Source organism: Anabrus simplex, chromosome 1 (genome assembly GCF_040414725.1).
Source record: "Anabrus simplex isolate iqAnaSimp1 chromosome 1, ASM4041472v1, whole genome shotgun sequence".
Classification (NCBI taxonomy): domain Eukaryota; kingdom Metazoa; phylum Arthropoda; class Insecta; order Orthoptera; family Tettigoniidae; genus Anabrus; species Anabrus simplex.
In genome coordinates this window covers 403,728,996-403,749,088 of record NC_090265.1, presented here as the reverse complement: position 1 = coordinate 403,749,088, position 20,093 = coordinate 403,728,996, and the positions used below count along the sequence as shown (strand labels likewise).

The 20,093-nt window shown below is 38.5% G+C and overlaps 2 protein-coding genes across 2 annotated transcripts in view; one reads left to right on the top strand and one right to left on the bottom strand.

The window, feature by feature from the left end:
* Positions 1-19,508, top strand: part of LOC136856852 (afadin- and alpha-actinin-binding protein A) — a 195,056-nt gene extending 175,548 nt beyond the window's left edge. Inside the window, exon 6 of the mRNA XM_067135046.2 lies at positions 19,117-19,508. Within this exon, the coding sequence (XP_066991147.2) occupies positions 19,117-19,158 (42 nt within the window). The 3' untranslated portion in view covers positions 19,159-19,508. The remainder of the gene's footprint in view (positions 1-19,116) is intronic.
* Positions 1-20,093, bottom strand: part of LOC136856854 (pre-mRNA-splicing factor ISY1 homolog) — an 80,298-nt gene that overhangs the window by 23,442 nt on the left and 36,763 nt on the right. The window lies entirely within an intron of this gene.

Genomic DNA, 20,093 nt, shown 5'->3' with positions numbered 1-20,093 from the left:
GAAAATCATTAACACCAGTACCGTATCTACCTAGGACTAGACTATAGAGTATTACTTTTTTCCCTACAATTTGGTTTACATCGCTCTGACACAGATAGGTCTTATGATGACAATGGGTTAGGGATAAGAAAGGGCTAGGAGTGGGAAGGAAGAGGCCGTGGCCTTAATTAAGGTACAGTCCCAGACTTTGCCTGGTGTGAAAATGGGAAACCACAGAAAACCATCTTCAGGACTGCCGACAGTGTGGTTCGAACCCACTATCTCCTGAATGCAAGCTCACAGCTGCACGACCCTAACTGCACAGTCAACTCGCTCAGTAATGTATCAGAAAATGTCCACTGACACACAGTGCAGTTTAGAAGGTGTCAGATACAAGATGTTTATAATGAAAGTTTTACTGCTGTAAAGAACTAAGAAGAATAAGATTATGAGAAAAGAATTTTTGCAAGATTTTGCTAACAGTAATTTATAAAAATAAACATTATTGGTTTAATGTCACACTAACAGCTGGGGTGCAATTCTTTTATGTGCTGGTAAATCTACTGAAATGAAGCAGGCTGGTGTATTTGAGCACCTTGAAATACCAACATACTGAGCCAGGATCGAACCCAAAAACTTGGGCTCAGAAAGCCAGCAACTGTACCATTTGAGCCACATAGCTTAGCAACAGTAAATAACTTTCACTTTATGAATAAACTCCATCGATACAAAAGCTTGTATTTCACAGACATGAAGTATCAACTTACACCACAGTACAGACTGTATTTGTTAACTACAAAATTTCAAATGAATTTGTCAGTCTTAAAGGTGCATAAGAGTGCATTTCTTTTGAAAAGATAAATCGGGATTAGATGTTTATGTTATCAATCAATCAATCAATCAATCAATCAATCAATCAATCAATCAATCAATCAATCAATCAATCAATCAATCACCACTGATCTGTATTTAGGGCAGTCACCCATGTGGCAGATTGCCTATCAGTTGTTTTCCTAGTTTTTCATAAATAATTTCAAAGAATTTTGAAAATTATCAAACATTTTCCTTGGTAAATTATTCCACTCCCTAACTCATCTTCCTATAAATGAATATTTGCCCCAATTTGTCCACTTAAATTCCTATTATCTTCATACCGTGATCTTTCCTACTTCTATAAACACCACTCAAACTTATTCATTTACTAATGTCGTTCTGCACAATCTCTACACTGACAGCTCAGAACATATCGCTTAGTCGAGCAATTTGTCTCCTGTCTTCCGAGTCTTCCCAGCCCAAACTCTGCAACATTTTCATAACACTACTCTTTTGTTGGAAATCACCCAGAACGAAGCAAGTTGCTTTTCCAAAGATGGTCTCCAGTTCCCTAGTCAAATAATCGTGGTGGGGGTCCCATACACTGGAACCACACTCTAATTGTGGTCTTACCAGAGACTTATATGCCCTCTCCTTTACATTCTTACTACAAACCCTAAGTACCCTCATAACCATACAAAGGGATTTGTAACCTTTACTTACAATCCCATTTATGTGATTATGTTATCCATTGGCTTGCTAGTCTTCTCTAAAGAACCAGGGAAACTGAGAAACGCCTTTTGGTCCCAGTTTCAGTGACGGTGAAATCTTGACAATTGTCTCCCTATGTTAGAGAGGGAGCAACGGTTGTATATATTATATATATTATATACAGGCAGTTAATGAATGCAGGGACCAAGTATCTCCCAGTTCAAGGAGACCACCTTCTACCAAATGCCAATGGCTTCCTAGGAGGGCGGATGAATGGGTAGAAGGAAGGGCATTCTCTTGCCCTTGGAGTGAGAAACTGCTCCTAAAGATGGATGAGCCACTAGATGGACAACAGCATAGGATGGAGAAGGGAACAGGAAACCACTCCATTAAAGACCTGAAAGGGTATCCCAAGCATCGGCTGGTTGAGAACCTTGGGGGGTGCACCCATGTCCGGTAAGTGTACCTGCTAAAACTCAAGAAATATTTGGCTGACGAGCATCTGCTATACATTATAACCAGCAAATCCTATCCTAACAGAAGGGGTGAGGGCAAGTACCGGGCCTTAAAACTGCGACTACTCGGCTAAGGTATGGCAACCCTGACAGAAAAGTCTCTGGCCCTCCAGATTGGGGGTTGCACATAGTGTTAACGGCTCTATTGCATAAAAAAAGATTGTTACGAATATCTCACATTTGTCTCAGATGAATAAGAATGGATGTAAAAATATGATGTCTCTGCAATGGAAATCGGCTTTACGTATAGGAACTTGGAATGTAAGAATCCTGTATAAACCTTGATCTTTCAAAATCCTCAGTCAACAGCTGGAGAAGTATAGAGTGGGAATTGCTGCAATTCAAGAGACTAGATTATTAGGTATTGGTATACAGGACATGGAGATGTCTGAATTGTGCTGATCCAGAAACCTGTATTGGTAAACATCAGAACATCCCCATCAGAAGAACAAATACCAGAGTCATAATATAGAGGTTTTACAAAGTATTATACGTTTAAAAAACAATAAAGCTTCAGACAGTGACAACATTCCTGCTGAGCTTATTAAATATGGTGGAGAAAGATTACATAAACACATATATAAGATCATTCTGAGGATATGGCACGAAGAAGTTATTCCAAAAGAATGGCAGGAATCACTTATTGTCCCAATTCATAAAGGAGGGGATAAGGAAGAACTTCAAAATTATCATGGTATATCTCTTGTAAACTCGGTCTACAAAATTATGTCTTTTATTCTTTTACAGTTTGCTTATAATGTTATTGGGGACTATCAGAATGGTTTTCGTAGTAACAGATCCACTACAGAAAACATGTTTGCAGTTAAGACTATTAATGATAAGGTGTGGGAACACAAGGAGTCAGTTCATTATCTCTCTATAGATTTCTTCAAGGCATATGATTCAGTCCATAGAGAAGGGCTGTGGAACATCATGATGGAGTTTGGCTTTCCCATAAAATTAATTAACATGTGCAAACTGTGTATGGATCGTAATGTTAGCTATGTTTTGCTCAAGGGCAGAAAATCAAGTTCCCTCCAGAATGAAACTGGACTGAGACAAGGGGATGCACTATCTCCTACCCTATTCAACATTGCACTGGAGAAGATTATCAGGAAATTAGCTCTTGTACCTGCTGGCATCATATTGAGGAGACAACATAAAGTCTTTGCATATGCAGATGACATTGTTCTTATTGGCTACAATGAGTTAGAAATTAGGCAGTTATTTGTGGAACTAGAGGAAATGGCAGCAAAAACTGGCTTACGGGTAAATGATAAAAAGACACATTATATGGTTGTACAGAGACTGAATCAAGAGGAGGTTGACAGATTGACTTTGAAGATTGGGAAATATGTATTTAAAAGAATAGAGGAGTTTAAATTCCTTGGTGTATTGATTGATAAGCAAATCTGAAGGCAACAGGAACATAAAGCTAGAATTAAGAATGCAAATAAGGCATTTTACTCTATGAGCCCTATATTAGGCTCTAAGTTTTTAACAAGGAATACAAAAATGATTATCTACAATACAATCATTTGACCAGTACATCTGTATGCTTCCAAGACATGGAATATAACCAAGAAAGAGCAGCAGCAGTTGCAAGTCTTTGAGAATAAAGTTTATAGAAAAATATTTGGCCCATGGTTCATCTCTCTCAAAGCTGGCAGAAAGGATCTAATTATGAGATTTACATTCTCTCTCAACAACACACTATAATGGGTGCGATAGAATCCAACAGACTGTGCTGGGGAGGACATGTACTGAGGATGCAGGATAACAGAGCACCAGCAGATCTATACAAGAGATCTCTTAATGGGAAAAGACCTTCAGGAAGACCCCGAAGCACCTGGAAGGAGATCAACAAGGTATGCCGGACCCTTCAAATTGATAACTGGGAAGAGCAGGCTCAAGACTGAAAAGGATGGAAGAGGATTGTGAAATCGGCACAGAAACTTCATGTCCCTCAGAAGCCTACGGAGTGAGTGAGTGTATTAGTTTGTTAGTAGAATTACAAAAGAAGCATTATGAGAGAGGTGACACAGCTGCGACAACACCTGACAACTGGATGTTGCACAGATATGGTTACAAAGAGAATCAGGACATTGCTGCCAATAGTATGATACTAACTGAACAAGATCTTCTGATGCTGAGTAATTTGTTTTGTGGGTTTCACTGTGTTCATTAGTAACTGAAATTATATGATATGGTCCCATATCAAATTATACTTGCATCAAATCTGGGGTAATGGGGAAGGGAAGAAAGTGCACAAATAATTGAAAAACATGAATAATCAAGAATACTGTATTTTATTACACATGAACTGCTTCCTTTCAAAGCATGTATTTTTGGTCTGAAAGTTTATTGAAGTACTGTACTGGTAGATTACATCACATTAATATATTGCATTTCTTTAGAAAGTCTGTGATGTTGGTTTGCTTCTAAGAGGAGGTGGCACCTTTTTGCACTGCACTACAAATTTTTCCTGCAGCACTGATGTCGTACTAAAACTGCCTCTGGCCCATATAATCTAGAAAAGTATAAATACAATGCAAGGCTGACAAGGTCACTTTCTTCATCTGCATTTTCATATTCACTGTTATATTTTTTTGTTCAGCTGTGTAGCAGCAGTCATGTACTAGGAGCCTCAGATACATCCATCTTCAGCCATTCATTCCAGTTTTCCTCATCAATATCTCCAAACCCATTTAAGCTCATTGTCACATTCATAATTTTAATTTCTTCATCAGTGAAATTTTGAAAATCACATTGGGTGGTAAAAATTTAGTTTTGATGAGTCCATCACCAAATGTGAAAAGGCTCTCATTAGGATGTAAAGGGGCATTGTCAAGCACTAGAACAGCCTTCTGTGGTTATCTTTTCTCTTCTAAAAATAGCTGACTTGTGGTACAAATGTGTGTGGAACCAGTTTTTAAAAATTTCACTATCCATCCATGCTCTTTTTTGGTTGTAATAATGGATGGAGAGATCCTTAGCCTCGATAACCTTCTTGAATGATCAGGTTATCGCTTTTCTTATCACTTATTATAGCTCCAGTTTTTTATTTCCAGAAGCATTGCCAGTACAGAGAATCACAAAGGGTTCTTTAGACAACGTACATCCAGGAACATGAACGTCATTCTTAAAAGTAAGGGTTCTGGTTGGTAGACATTTCCAACACAGACCACTTGCACCTGTATTGCAGATTTGGTTTGGTGTGAAATTATTTTTGGTGATTTTTAATTTTTTTAAAAACAAATTTCTGCAACTCTTCCTGGAAGGAATCAGCTGCCACAAGAACTAAGGCACTCTCCTTGCACAGTAAGTTTGCAAATCCCATGATAGTCTGAATCTGGTTAGCCAGCCAGACAAGGAATTAAATTACCCCTGTAACCCTAGAGCTTCAAAAGTAGTCGTTTTGTCACACATCACACCCAAAACTATAATACCTTGTACTCATTTTTGGCTAAACCATTACAAAAGAGCAACATCTAACATCTTAAATGTACATTTCTTCGTGCTTTTCTGTGTAGATGGCCCAGAATTGGAATTGCAGTTTCTTACAAAACCAATAATCAGCACTTAATTTTGCAGTTTTCTCCTTCACAAATCTTTCAATTAACTTTAATTTCTTTGTTAATGTTGACATGTTTTTTCGTTTTTCCACATTCTCTTTTAAAAACGTCTCTTCACTTTTTTCACTGACACTTATACATTGATTAACAACAGAACACTGAGTTTGTCTTTGATTTTCATGGAACAGGCAGACTGATAACAATGGATAAGGTACTCTATTGTCACACGGTGGGTGGTTTGCTGTGGTTTTAAGAGCTACCGATATCAGTGACCAAAATGCAGAAAGCTTAGCTCACAAGTGGATGAAAATTACAACACTTTTTTCAATTTAAAAATATTCTTTAAAAAGGTACACAAATAACCTGCACATGAATGAGTTTGCTGTAAAATCTGCAAATACGTTTTTTGTTGGGGGTGTTGCCCAATTAAATGTAGAAGACTGGAGGAAAGTAGTATCTCATGCTCAGCAGTGGTAGTTATTATTGTTTCAAGGGAAATTACTACTGTGGTATGCAGCAAAACAAGCAACAACACTAAAATTGTCACTTATATGCTGTCCAAGTTTCCCTAGCAACAAAGTATTAATTTGTTATATATAACAGTTGTATGTAATATGTTGTGAATTCAGTGTTGTGCCCATTTCTGCAGTTGTGGTTCTCACAACAGAGGAGAAGGTGTTTATCACAGAATATTATTTCCAGTCATATGGAGGAGTGGGGTGTAGAGAATGTGCCAAGTTTGCTTCACATTAAAGAACAATATGAGGAGCAATTTAATAAGGAGGCACCAAATAACAGATCAACATTAGCTGTTGTTGACAAGTTCCATCATACTCCAACAACTGATAGTATCAAGACAAGGTTAGGGGCAAAGAAAGTGAAGAAAATCTGAATGGACTAAAACGAAACACTGAATCTCATGATTATAATTTGTATTACGTATTTATTGCTTCACAAAACAGGAAAATAATGACACTAGAAGACACTCGTAATAACATCCAAGTTCTCTATTAGGTTGACAGCATATTGTTGGTTCACATATTCCGTGATTCTACTGTAGGCTACATACTGCATGTATATAAGTTATATAAGAAAATGTGTCCGACTTGTTGGCTGAATGGTCAGCGTACTGGCCTTCAGTTCGAAGGGTCCCGGGTTCGATTCCCGGTCGGGTCGGGGATTTTCATCTTCATTGGTTAATTCCAATGGCCCGGGGACTGGGTGTTTATGCTCTCCCCAACATCCCTGCAACTCACACACCACACATAACACGCAGTTACCTACACATGGCAGATGCCGCCCACCCTCGTCGGAGGGTCTGCCTTACACGGGCTGCACTCGGCTAGAAATAGCCACACGAATTTTTTTTTTATTTTTTTTTTTTTATTACAAAAATGACAGCACTAGTTCATAAGTTATTTGATGCCAGGTAATGTTGAATGGAAAGAAGTCTCTTGGACATCTGGCTTTCTTAATCATGAGGCGATAACATGGATGGAAAAAGTGTCCGAGGAGAAGTTCGGCTTGCCAGGTGCAGGTCTTCTGAATTGACATCCGTAGGCGACCTGTGTGTCCTGACAAGGATGAAATGATGATGAAGACGACACATACACCCAGCTCCCGTGCCAGCGGAATTAACCAATTATGGTTAAAATACCTGACCTTGCCGGAAATCGAACACGGAACCCCTGTGACCAAAGGCCAGCACGCTAACCATTTAGCCATGGAGCCTGATATAACATGAATGATTCACAGCGATTGAAATAATTCACTTCTACAAGCTTTTCTGGGGTTAATTTCTTCAGTAAGTTTTATACTGTATAATTCAGTGGGACAGGCAACTTCTACATACGGTGACCAGATGGATTATCTTCAACCACATTTTACTAATATACGGGTTTAGTTATTGTGCATTATTCTCTATCTGCACAAACCTTCTGTTACACTCTTTCCCGGTGCAAGTGTGGTGGAATGTTTGCAGTCGACACTGAGGCATGACAGCGCTAGTTCATAAATTATTTGATGCCAGGTAATGTTGAATGGAAAGAAGTCTCTTGGACATCTGGCTTTCTTAATCATGAGGCGATAACATGGATGAAAAAGTGTCCGAGGAGAAGTTCGGCACGGGAGCTGGGTGTATGTGCCGTTTTCATCGTCATTTCATCCTCGTCATGACACACAGGTCGCCTACGGACGTTACACCTTCTGTTACACTCTTTCCGTGTGCAAGTGTGGTGGAATGTTTGTTAGTCGACACTGATGCATGTGATTAAAGTGAAATTTAAGATAAAAGTGATCCATGAAGTGTTCGGGGTGACAATTAGAAAGGAATATTTCAAATTGCTGGAGGTGGCAAATTCTACCAGAAGTATTAAAAGTGAGTGCCCAATGTTATTAATAGAGCCCAGATTTCCATGCAAATGCATGTTCCTAAATAAGCTGGTTACACTTCTGAAACTTTGCAAATATTAGTTTTATAACTAATCAATTCCAAACAACTGTACTTTTTCCATGCATGTTTGCATGTTTTGCCCTTTTTGGGAGAAAATTCATGTATAATGCATATTTTGAAAATTTTGGATTTAACAGCGAATAATTGGACACTTGTATTGGATTATATGACTTTTCTTCTGACTTTGACATATACATTGTGCCTTTTCTGAAAACTGTTTTGCAGAATTTGGGACCGTACGTGCACGTTATTTGTCTATCACTGAGAGGGAAAGAAAACGTGTTCCTGGCAAACTACTTGACATCCGAAGTTAGATGCATAGATATCATCATCAAATTCAAACTTCAAGCAGAGAGAACTGCATGTTCTTCAGAAATCCACACTGGTCTTTATTGCATTGGTTTCCCATTGTTTTCTGTATTCTGTGCCTTAGATCAGCTAGTTGTTCATCTGCCTTTTGGAGTGATTTCTCCCCTAAGGGCAAGAGAATGTCCTAGACTTTTACCTGCTCAACTGCACTCCATAGAGGCTGTTGACTCTATTTCCTAAATAGTCAGAGAAAAATTGAGGAGTTAGATGCAATAACAGTGTAAGTCTACTGTTAAATATGTAAGTTCTGCCTAGTCAATACTATTAACATTTTTGATTTATTTATATCACTAAATGCTGTACATGTTTCAAGAACCTTGTTCCTTCTCTTCCTCAGCAGCTTACAAATCACCATACACTTCTTGAACTTGATCTATCATTTCATAAAGTAAGAGAGACATGTATTTTATAAAAATTGGGTTGCCATTTTAAATGTTTTAATATTTGACAAGTCTGATATTTTAATTGCAATGCATATGGAAGACTGAGTGTTATATCATTTTATAATATCATATTTTAATTTTAAATTATTGGTATAAGAAAATTCATATGTTTTATATAGAGAACTTGCTAGTGTTCAATATGACTCAAGTGTTGCATTCATAAAGTTAATGATAGATAAGTCCAAGTGATTTCTTAGAAATATAGGTCAAAGTGCTGATATTAAGTCTTTACGAACTGTGATGCCATTACTGCACTGAATGGTTCTGGATGTATCCTACTGTTCACAAATCCTTCCCTTCCTCTCGCTGACATATTCTCCAACCAAAGAACTGGTGGCAATTTAACTCTCCACTTGTGAAGCATGTCTGATGCAATAACAGCACAGCGCATGATGCCGGTTTTAGTGAGCTCCTGACCTGTATCGGCATCCTAGCAAACTTAGACCTGGACTGGGTTACAGTAAAAGGACTGGGAAATTCGGAAACGGTATTCATGAAATAATAACATTCTGCACACAGAGCTACAAAGCTGTTACACGTCAAACTGTACAGGTTTACACAGGCCCATTGTTTAAAATCTGCTGATCTAGCCACAAGAAAGAGATATTATGAGTGGTGTCTTGCATCACTGAATCATCGTTTATTCGACCCACAGCATGTAATCTTTTCAGATGAGGCCTGATTTCATCTTAATGGTCTTGTGAACAGTCATCACTCTCGCTATTGGTGTACAGAAAATCTTAATGGTGTTTATGAAGTCCCTCATTATGATAGGAAGATTGATGTTTGGTGTGCTGTTAGTGCAAGACAAATAATTAGGCCTTTTTTTTTTGAGACAACAGTAAATATAGAGGTACCAAGATGACATTTCGATGCCGTTCTTCCATCAGTTAACGAAAAAAGAAAAGTCGCGTGGGTGGTTTCAACAAGATTCAGCTCATGCTCATATAGCAGAAGATCCCCTTCTTACAATCTCAGAAGTATTTGCAGACAGAGTGATCAAAGTTGGTCTATTTTCCCTTTGTTCTCATTTTACTTGTGGGATAAACAGAAAGAAAAAGTTTATTGAACAAATCCTCACACATTGAAGGAACTGAAAGAAAATATTACATCAGAAACATTAAAGTGGCAGAACTCACTCATGTCAGGCAGAATGTGGTTACGAAATACGTCTATATAACCCAGGAAGGACGACAATTCCAGCATCTTTTATAAGGTAAGATTTCATGCAATATTGTGTACATGTTTAAAGCAGGGCGGCCGCACGCAACATAAATTAGGCTGAGGCAGCCGCAGCACAAACACTGTGCGTTTGGTCTTAGTTTATATGAGAGACCCTGTACGCATGGAAGCACCTGAGAGACACTGGAAGATACCAGATAGATTATATAATGTTAATGGAAAGATTAGGAATCAGGTACTAGAATGTAAAACATCCCCAGGTTCAGGCTACAATTTGCTGGGCATGAAGTGGAGGGTAAAGCTGAAGAAATTGCAGAAAGGGAAGAAAGACCAGAGATGGGAAATAGATAAATCACAAGAGAAATGAAACAATGTATGTGGATGGAGGTGAAAAATGCGGTAAGTTGGACTGCAGCTGAAAATCTAGGAAGTCAGTCAAACATTGACGGAAAGAACTGGATAACTCACAATATATTAGATTTGATTGATGAGCGAAGGATGTACAAGAATTCAACAACCAAAGAAGGAAATATAAGTACAGGTGCCTAAAGAATGAAGTAAGCAAGAGGTGTAAAGCAGTGAGAAATGTAAAGCTATTGATGATTACAGATGCTGCTTACAGGAAACTTAAGAGAGACTTTTGGAGAAAGAAAAACAAGGGTATGAACAGTAAGAGCTCAGATGGGAGACCATTCTTCATGAAGGAGGAAAGAATTAAAGGTACATATAGAACATTTCTGCAAGGGACAGGACCTTGATGAACAGCAGCTAGAAAGAGAAGAGAAAATGGACAAAAGAGGAGACCCAATTCTGAGATCAGAATATGATGGGGCTATGGTGGATCTAAGAAGAATATCAGCACTTACAGTAGAACTGGCAACGTTGGAAGAAACAGAAATAACCTGACTATTTCACTTGATATGTAAAATGTATATGAGACCAGTGAAGACTACCTGCATTATTCCGCTACCTATGAAAGAAGGAGCCGACAAAGGCAAAGACTACTGCACCATTAGCATGTAAAATCTTAACAAGGATTATTTACAAAAAGACTGAAAGACAAATTAACAACAAAATGGGGGAAGGTCCATTTGGTTTCTGAAAGAATGTAGGAACTAGTGAGGCAATCCTAACTTTACAGCTGACATTAGAAAATCGAATTAGGAAGAACAAGTCCATGTTTAAGGCATTTGTACAGTAAATTTGGAAAATCTTTTAAATAATGTAGACTGATTTTTGAAATTCTTAAGAGGATTGGAATTAAGAACAGGGAACAAAGAGTAATTCATAATATGTACAAAAAAAAAACTGCAGTGATCAGAGCAGGTAATATGAAAGAGAAGCAATAATCTACTAGGGAGTAAGGCAGGTATGTAGTCTGTATCCCATACCTTTTAATGTACTGAACCCATGACCTTTGTGCCCTAAGAACATTATGCATAAATCGACAATCATTTAAAACTTGGATTCTTGATAGCATGGATTTGACACGTGACGAGGGGGTGATTACCTTCGGTCCCACGCTCTGGGGTACGTGACGTCAGCCACACGTGTCAACGGCGGAAGAATCTCAAGTCATTTTTGTGAACTATTTCAAAGCGCGTGTACATGGCGAACCAAGCCAAGTCAAAAAAATATAGTGCCTATCAAAGGGGGTCAATCATCTCACAAATCGAACCCGTAAAAGTTTTAAATGTCCATGAACACTACCGCCAGAAATGTAGCAAGCATGTAGTCACTTTCAAAACTCTTGAAATTACAGTTTAGGTAAGTCAGAAAATTTATAGAAATTTTCTTGGCGGCAAAGGGAGATATCCGAAGAGAGGGGGTAACTGCTATAAATACGAAGGGACGCCATGACGAAGTCTCCTTCTCCGGCATTTGTGATACAAAGCGGACGAAAAATTGTTGAGCTGCTCTGCGAAATCAAACAACGAAAGTAGACTGAGTTCAACTGCAGATTTTAGCCATTGCGGCTAAGTCTTGACTCCATGAGGAGATAGTTTTCTTGAGTGAAATAATGGTACCAGATAGGACGGTCAAAGTACTGAATAAATTCTAATGTGATCAAGTAATTCGTGTGCGGAAATAATTATAATCCATCGTGTACACTCAGCAAACAAGTGAAGGGTCTTTTTTTTTTTTATGCTTTATTCCAGGAAACCTGAAGATATTAAAAAATTGTTTGTAAAGCCATGAATGTAAAAATGGCTAAATAAAATGCCAGGGTCGCAGGTGAGCCCTATGACGAACACTGGCGTGACGACATGAGGTAGGTGACTTTCCATCTTACTACCTCTTATATCTTGTCTCGTGATCTCTAAAAGTGTATTTGAATGGGGATATATGACGCAGTGGTCACCCTACTAAGTTTTGTAAATGTGAGAATACGACTAAAAAAAGAGTCATTTGTTTTATTTTCCACTTGGATAAAAAAAATTTGAAGTCTTGCGAGTGCCGTATGATGTAAAAAGTTATTGAATAGGGTTCCGAAGTGATATCACGTCCAATGTAGATCATCATCCGTGTGAAGTGTACTGCCTATATTTTGTGATGCCAAATTAAGATGTTCATTCGACGTAAAATTTTTCCTGTCTGCAATTTGATGTTAATAATAATAATCCATGGTTACTCATTTTCAATCGAGTGGAAGTGCGCTGTCGGGTGAGAACCTAGGGTGATGAATTTGGTCACAGAGAGAAACGTTTTTCTATGCCCATTTTAAACTGTGTCTGACTGACAATAAAAAGATCTAGTAGAATGTTCGTAATAATCAAGTTATTAAATACGATCTCATTTATGCGAAGTTATTCATGAGTAATGCATTGTGCCATATTAGACGTCGAGATTTCTAGTAAGGATTTTATTCCAGTTCTTTGTCGATGATAATTGTGGAGCTGGGAAACAGGGGTTAGTTTTGTTGATATGAGATTTGTGAATCAGGTTGGACCTGTCATTGAAGCCGGGACACGGAAGCCCGAGGAATGTTTTATATGAGTTGAGATGAAATGTGCGAATCAGGTTAGAGTCCTATCATTATAATGTTGGGAATGGAAAGAAATTCATAGAAATCCATAGCGGTATTAATGGGCGACGCGTATAATTAGTGTGGGCATCTTGAAGCTTAATCTGTGCATTTTGTTGGTTAGAATATCGTATTTGTTTAATTATGTCGGCAGAGTTTAAAGAGAGCATTTTGAGAAGCCAGTCAACTGTGAGTAAACCAGGTGTTTCATGTAACTGCCAAGCGAACTTGGGGGATGAGAGGCCTCAGCTGTGATATAACGGGACAGGCGTGGAATTGAGATTGTACTGTATTCTCGGCCAGGGAAAACGTTAAAATGCTGGATTTAGTTGAAATTCATAGCCGGTAATGATCTGAGTATTGTGAAATACTGTAATTGGGGACGTAATGAACATTTGAAATCACGAACTTTGAGTATAAGGAACAGAGTAACCAAATTCAGGGTTGTCCAAAATATAGAGCGATGGTCGTGATAATTGGTTGGTCCATGAGGGGTGTGCAAAATTCATAAATGGTAATGACGAGATATGACATCGTAATTATATGGCGAGTTGTTTGGTTTGTACGTAGATTATTAGGATATCCAAGTGTTAATAACGGTTAGGACTAGATTAGATTTTAAAGTGTGAAATCACGAGACAAGATATATAACTGGACATGAATTATGTAACAATTCTTTTCCAGCCAGATAAACATCGCAATATTGAATTCACATCACAGCTGCGTAGGAATCTGTGAAGAAACCAGAGTCCGCGGAGATAAAATTTGTTGTTCGTTAACATTTCGTCAAATCATTTAATTTTTTTTTTTTTTTTTTTTGCTAGTTGCTTTACGTCGCACCGACACATATATAGGTCTTATGGCGACGATAGGACAGGGAAGGCCTAGGAGTTGGAAGGAAGCGGCCGTGGCCTTAATTAAGGTACAGCCCCAGCATTTGCCTGGTGTGAAAATGGGAAACCACGGAAAACCATTTTCAGGGCTGCCGATAGTGGGATTCGAACCTACTATCTCCCGGATGCAAGCTCACAGATGCGCGCCTCTACGCGCACGGCCAACTCGCCCGGTAATCATTTAAATTTATTTAATTATTAAATTCAGTGAAACCGCATTTTGAAATAACTTTAATCAAGCGAATAACTTGGAGATGCATTCTGGAAATTTTAGATTGTTTTTCTGGAGGAATATTAAAATATAAAGTAACGTTTAAGGGGACATATCCGAAGGAAATGGATTTTACTGCCACAAAGTTTGTGAGCATTGCTATTGTTGTAATTATTGAACTTTGATTGACTGAGCAGTGAATGTGCTGGGGATAGTAAAGTGGAACTTTGGTCATCAACCGATGTAACTTAATTGTGTTTAGCCTTCAGCCTAGAAACTTGGATGGTCAGGGGGTCATCAACCTCAGTGACTTAGATTAGGGCCATATGCCATTGTAGCATCCTTTCCGTGCGGTCATCATCCACAATGACTTTAAAGTAACTTAGAAGATTAGATGTTGGTCCATGACATAGACGCAGGTCACATCGATTCAATTAAGGGTCCATGCCGTAGAACCACTGTGTGGCACACACCGATTGGACGGCCTTAATTATACCCAGAGTCCAGAGTTTGTGTTACGAGGGCTGGACCATAACTAATCACTATGATGGTACATGTGGTCTCACATGGAAGCCGAATTTAAGGATTTCCAGACTTTCCTTTCTTAAATGATTAATAATTGAGACAATGGTTTCTAGTAAGAATGCCCGTCAGGCAGTTACGTTAAAGTCTCACACCAGTGTTCTGACGTTTATGTAAAAATGATTGTGGTGTCCAGTGGACACAATTGACTTCGATGATACCGTTGACAGAATGCTTCAGAATTTTCCTGAATAAATAGGAATCTTTTAAACAGACCTTTCATTCCAGTAGATAGATTAGGATTACTGAACCCTACCTTTACCTCAGCAAGTGACGAAGAACCCGATACGACCCAAGAGACAGATCTCATGAACTTTGCTGATAGGTAAGGAAGGTAGGTATCCCTCAATATGGACCTAAAGGGTTCAGTACATATAAAGTACCCAATCTCAATGGCCATGTAGGGTCAATAATTGAAGGTTATCATTGCCACGGAAACTATGGTGCAGGAGTGAGGAATGAAAATGGTGAGAGGAACGTAAACTTTACTGAAACTCATGAGCTCGTCATCATGAATACTTTCTTCATAAGAGAGCTTCTCACCTATTGACTTATTGTAATGGCAATATAATGAGCCAGACTGATTATATCCTCATACAGCAGCATGGTTTAAAGCTTGTCTAAGACAAGAAGGTTATTACCTTATGAAGCAGTAGCAGCCCAACACCGCCCACTAGCTGTCCACCTGAACATCAACCTCCTAAGCAAAAGAGAGAACATAACGGTCCATCAAAAATAAAATGGTGGCGTTTCAAACAGAAGGAAAGTAACATCATTTCCAGCATAACCATTCCACCCATTACTGATGTTCAAACAACATGGAATGCTCTAAAAGCAACAGCACACAGAGCTTTCCATGAACATCTAGGTGTGACTAATCCTGGGCATAGAAAAAATGATCGTTAGACATGGCTGTGGACTAAAGAGATCAAAAACATGGTGCAGATTAAAAAGAACATCTGTCACAGACTTGATGATGCTTGTTAAAGGGGCCTAACATCTAGGTCATCGGACTCATCTGTCAGTGGTTTCTTGCCTCAAAGGACAGAAGAAAAACTAGATTTCATACTGTGATGCTAGAAAAGCAGCAAAGAGAACAGTTGCAGCTACGAAGTCAGCCCATTTCAATGAGATATATGAGAATCTCGATACACCAGCTGGAGAGTGAGATATCTACAGACTTTCCAAAGAATGGTATAGACTTACAGCAGATATAAAAACATTTTATGGCATCAACGATCACGAACAAATGTCGTAAATTGTTGAAGACAGCATTTCATGAAAGTTTGTCATTCCAGAGTCAACGTCTGTTCATATCCACTAACTCACTATATGTGAGTGAAAGATGGATGATAACTACTACAGAAAGAAAAAGAATAGAGGCTTTAGAAAAGTGGTATTAAGGTGAGATGCGTCGACTGGGTCACAAACAAAGAGATACTGAACCAAGTAGGAGTGACGAGAATGATTTGGTGATGTTTGATTCAAAGGAGAGGTACTGTAGATTGGTTGGTCATGGTCTGAGACTTGCAGGACTTGGATCATTTAACTTTGGGGAGAGGTGCATGGAATAAAAATGGCTGGGGGATACCAAGGGATCAGTATGACAAACATCTTAGGATAGATGCAGGATGTGCTTTTTTTTTTGCTTCACATCGCACCAACACAGATAGGTCTTATGGCGATGATGGGACAGGAAAGGCCTAGGAATGGGAAGGAAGCGGCCATGGCCTTAATTAAGGTACAGCCCCAGCATTTGTCTGATGTGAAAATGGGAAACCATGGAAAACCATCTTCAGGGCTGCCGACAGTGAGGTTCGAACCTGCGCGCTCCTAACCGCATGGCCAACTCGCCCAGTGCAGGATGTGCTAGGTATGTATGTAGTGATGAAGATATTGGCCCAGAGTGGTGTAGAGAACTGCATCAAACCAGGACAACAGGGCAATACTTTCAACATTCATGGCACCTCCTCAGAATGCCATGGAGCAATATACATGGGTGTTCACCTTAGTTGTGGTGAGGTGAAGTGTAATGACCACTGGAACGCTGTATGGTCTGTAGCGGGAAGGTTAGTATGCAGATTAATTAGAATAGTGGGGTGGGATTTTTTTCCTTCATCGCACTGACACAGACAGGTCTTTTGGCTATGATGGGACAGGACAGGCCTAGGAATGGAAAGGAAACTACTGTACCCTTAATTACGGTACAGCCTGGTGGTAAAATGGGAAACCATCTTCATGGTTGTCAACAGTGGGATTCAAACCCATTAACTCCTGAATTCAAGCTCACCTATATGACCCAAACAATGCAGCCAACTGTTGGTGCATTGGATTGGTGAGCTGGATTGGAAACTGCTTCAGACCAATCAAGAAAACAAAAACAGTTGGTGGCTTCACTGAATGCTTCAGTGAAATTACAATATATGCAGTAGTTCACAACAAATTACATATACGACGCGCTTGGAAGACAAGGGGTACAAATGATCAAAAGTTAGTTTGGAGAAAATTTTCAACGTTCAATGAGTAAATGAGCATTTATGTTACCTATACTTGTGTCCAATCATCTAGAAAATATGAAATCATTAAGTATAAATAATAGTCAGTTATTCGATTTATTATTTTTGGCAGGAAGAGTCACTTGTACCCCTCGTCCTGCAAGCATTACTATAGGCATCTAACGGGATAATAATAATATAAAAGAATTTATTGGACTCCAACCTATTCAATACATTACTGGATGTTAACATTTTTAGTTAAACATCGTTAAAATGGATGTTAACATCCAGTAATGTATTGAATAGGTTGGAGTCCAATAAATTCTTTTATATTATTATTATTGAGAATCTTTCAATACGGAAAAAAAAATGATTTTCATTACTTGCAAATCTAACGGGATGTCGAGTAGATAAGGGGTAAGAGGTGTGAGGGTTAAGCATGGCTGCCGCACATGCACCTAATCTCAAGACTAAAGGCCTGACGATAAATACGGGTTCCGTCTACAGTGACTCTTGTGAATTGAGGTGGTGTCGTGAAGTTTCAAAGTGATAGAGCAATTGTGCTTTAGTTACATATTTATAATAACTGGTAAGTACTGCATAATGAACAATATAACAACAAATATGTAGGAACTCACATTGTCTATCACAACTAATGTTTGTAGCTAAGAGTGTTCTATTTCTTGATCATGCTGAACCTACAAGCTCGTCAGACACAGATGGTACACTGAATAATTTATACGAGAAAAATAAATACACACCAAAGTCTTTATTAATACTGCAAATTACAACATTCACAGAAGAAACCCTCATTAGCATCATTATCATTTTACAGTTCCAGTTTCCCGGGTACTGTTGGCGAGCCTCTTCCGTTCTGTCTTATTGAGATAGTTCTATTGTTGATGACGTCCTCCAGTGTCCTTCCCCGATCTGCAATGTCCATCTTTACAATGTCCATCCAGTGGGTTCTTAGTCTTCCCACCATCCGTTTCCCTGCCACATGTCACTCTAAGTTAACATTGCTGTCCTTGTTGGCTCCATCTTCATTACATGCCCAAACCACCTCAGCCTGGACATGCTGATCTGATCTAACAATGATGTAACAATCCCAGCTTCCTTCCTAACCACATCATTCCTCAACTTGTCCAGCTTGGTTTTTTGAATTGTGGACCTAAGAAACTTCATCTCGGATGCCTGCAACCTTGATGAGTCTTTCTTAGTGAGGGTGCAGGTTTCAATACCATAGGTTAAAATTGGTACGAAGTACTGATTGAATATCACCAGCTTTGATTTTGTTGGTACTTTGGGATTTCAGAGGAGTGTTCATACTTGCTGGTAAAAGTGAGCTTCTGCACTCTATTTGCCACCTCCTTTGTGGCTAGTGTATCTCGAGATATTACGCTGCCAAGGTATGTAAAGCTTTCCACACTTTCCAATGGATGGTTAAGAAACCCTCATTATAACAACAATAATAAACAAAGAAACTTAAAACTATCCTAATATTTTTTCTGTAAGCATGTTTACTTAAAATAACAAGATGCTAATAACCACAGCATTTGTAGTTTTTTTTTTTCTTTAAGTATGTTCACTCTAGAAAACAACACGAGATATTAACAACCATGCCATTTGCAGCAAGTAAAAAGTAATTGCACTTTTTTAGTTTCTTTCAAGCAGTCTTGCTGAGATTAGCCATTAAATGTATAACCAGCTTGTATGAATGCCAGTATGAATGGAAGAATGAATGAAGTTAGGATTTTAATTTTATTTCATTATTCTGTTTTATGAAGTTTATTTTAGATATTATGTGGTTAAGTGAAATAAATAAATAAATAAATATATATATATTCAGTTAGTCTGAATCACTTTCACAGATAGGGGCTGGTTCAGTGTCATCAGGATCTTCACCCCCATGATCTCCATTAAGGTTTGCATTTCCATGAGCAGCAAGATAAGGAAGATCTGTATAGAATCTATGATGAACAGGAGGGACAAAAAGAAGAAGCTTCTGTAAATTCCTGTACTTCAGGTACTTCAGTGTTGGTTTCTCATCGCTGCCCTGCAGCATTGTCACTAAAAGCTATTATATGTTTCACTGTGTGAGGCAAATTATTAATGTATTTCAATAGGCATGAAGCAAATTTTTGAAACGATGTGCTTGCCCCTCATGCTACACAAACATGTGGGCTTCTCCAGTAGCTGGTTTGTCTACAGTAAAATTGTATGTCTAAAGCTGATGGCCATAATATGGCCTTACTGCACGCAATTTATGGTGTTAGAAATGTTTTCTGAAGATCAAAATAAAAGCAACACGAGTAGGGCCATTTTTAGTTTCTTTTATACTATAACCTTTTGCAGCTTTAGCAGCATCTGCTTTGTGCAGATGAACTTCATTCTGAATCTTAAAAGCTTGTTGTACATCAGGTCCACCATGACCTATTATGATCTGAAGTATATCACATGTAGCATGTCTCAGAATGGGGTCTGTGAAAGTCTTATTGAATATACTGTATATCTATAAAAACTTTCTTTGGCTGGTGGTACATTTCTTTCAGCACAGAACTCTTTATACAGAGTATACATATGGGTTACATTGAGAGTTTTGTCTAAGTACTGACAGTTTGGATTCTCGTGCCTTGAGTAATGTCTAGTGTATTTGGGAAAAGACGTGATGCGATCTTTTATTAAGATGACTCTTTCTTCTGAGGTTTTATTTGCTGGCGCTTTATGTCTTTTGGTGATACACCTGTCCCAGAATTATATTTCTTTTGAATTACATTGGTTACTCTTTTATGACTTTGAGCTGATAAGGAAAACAAAAACTTGCAAACCCTGTGACTTTTCAAATGGT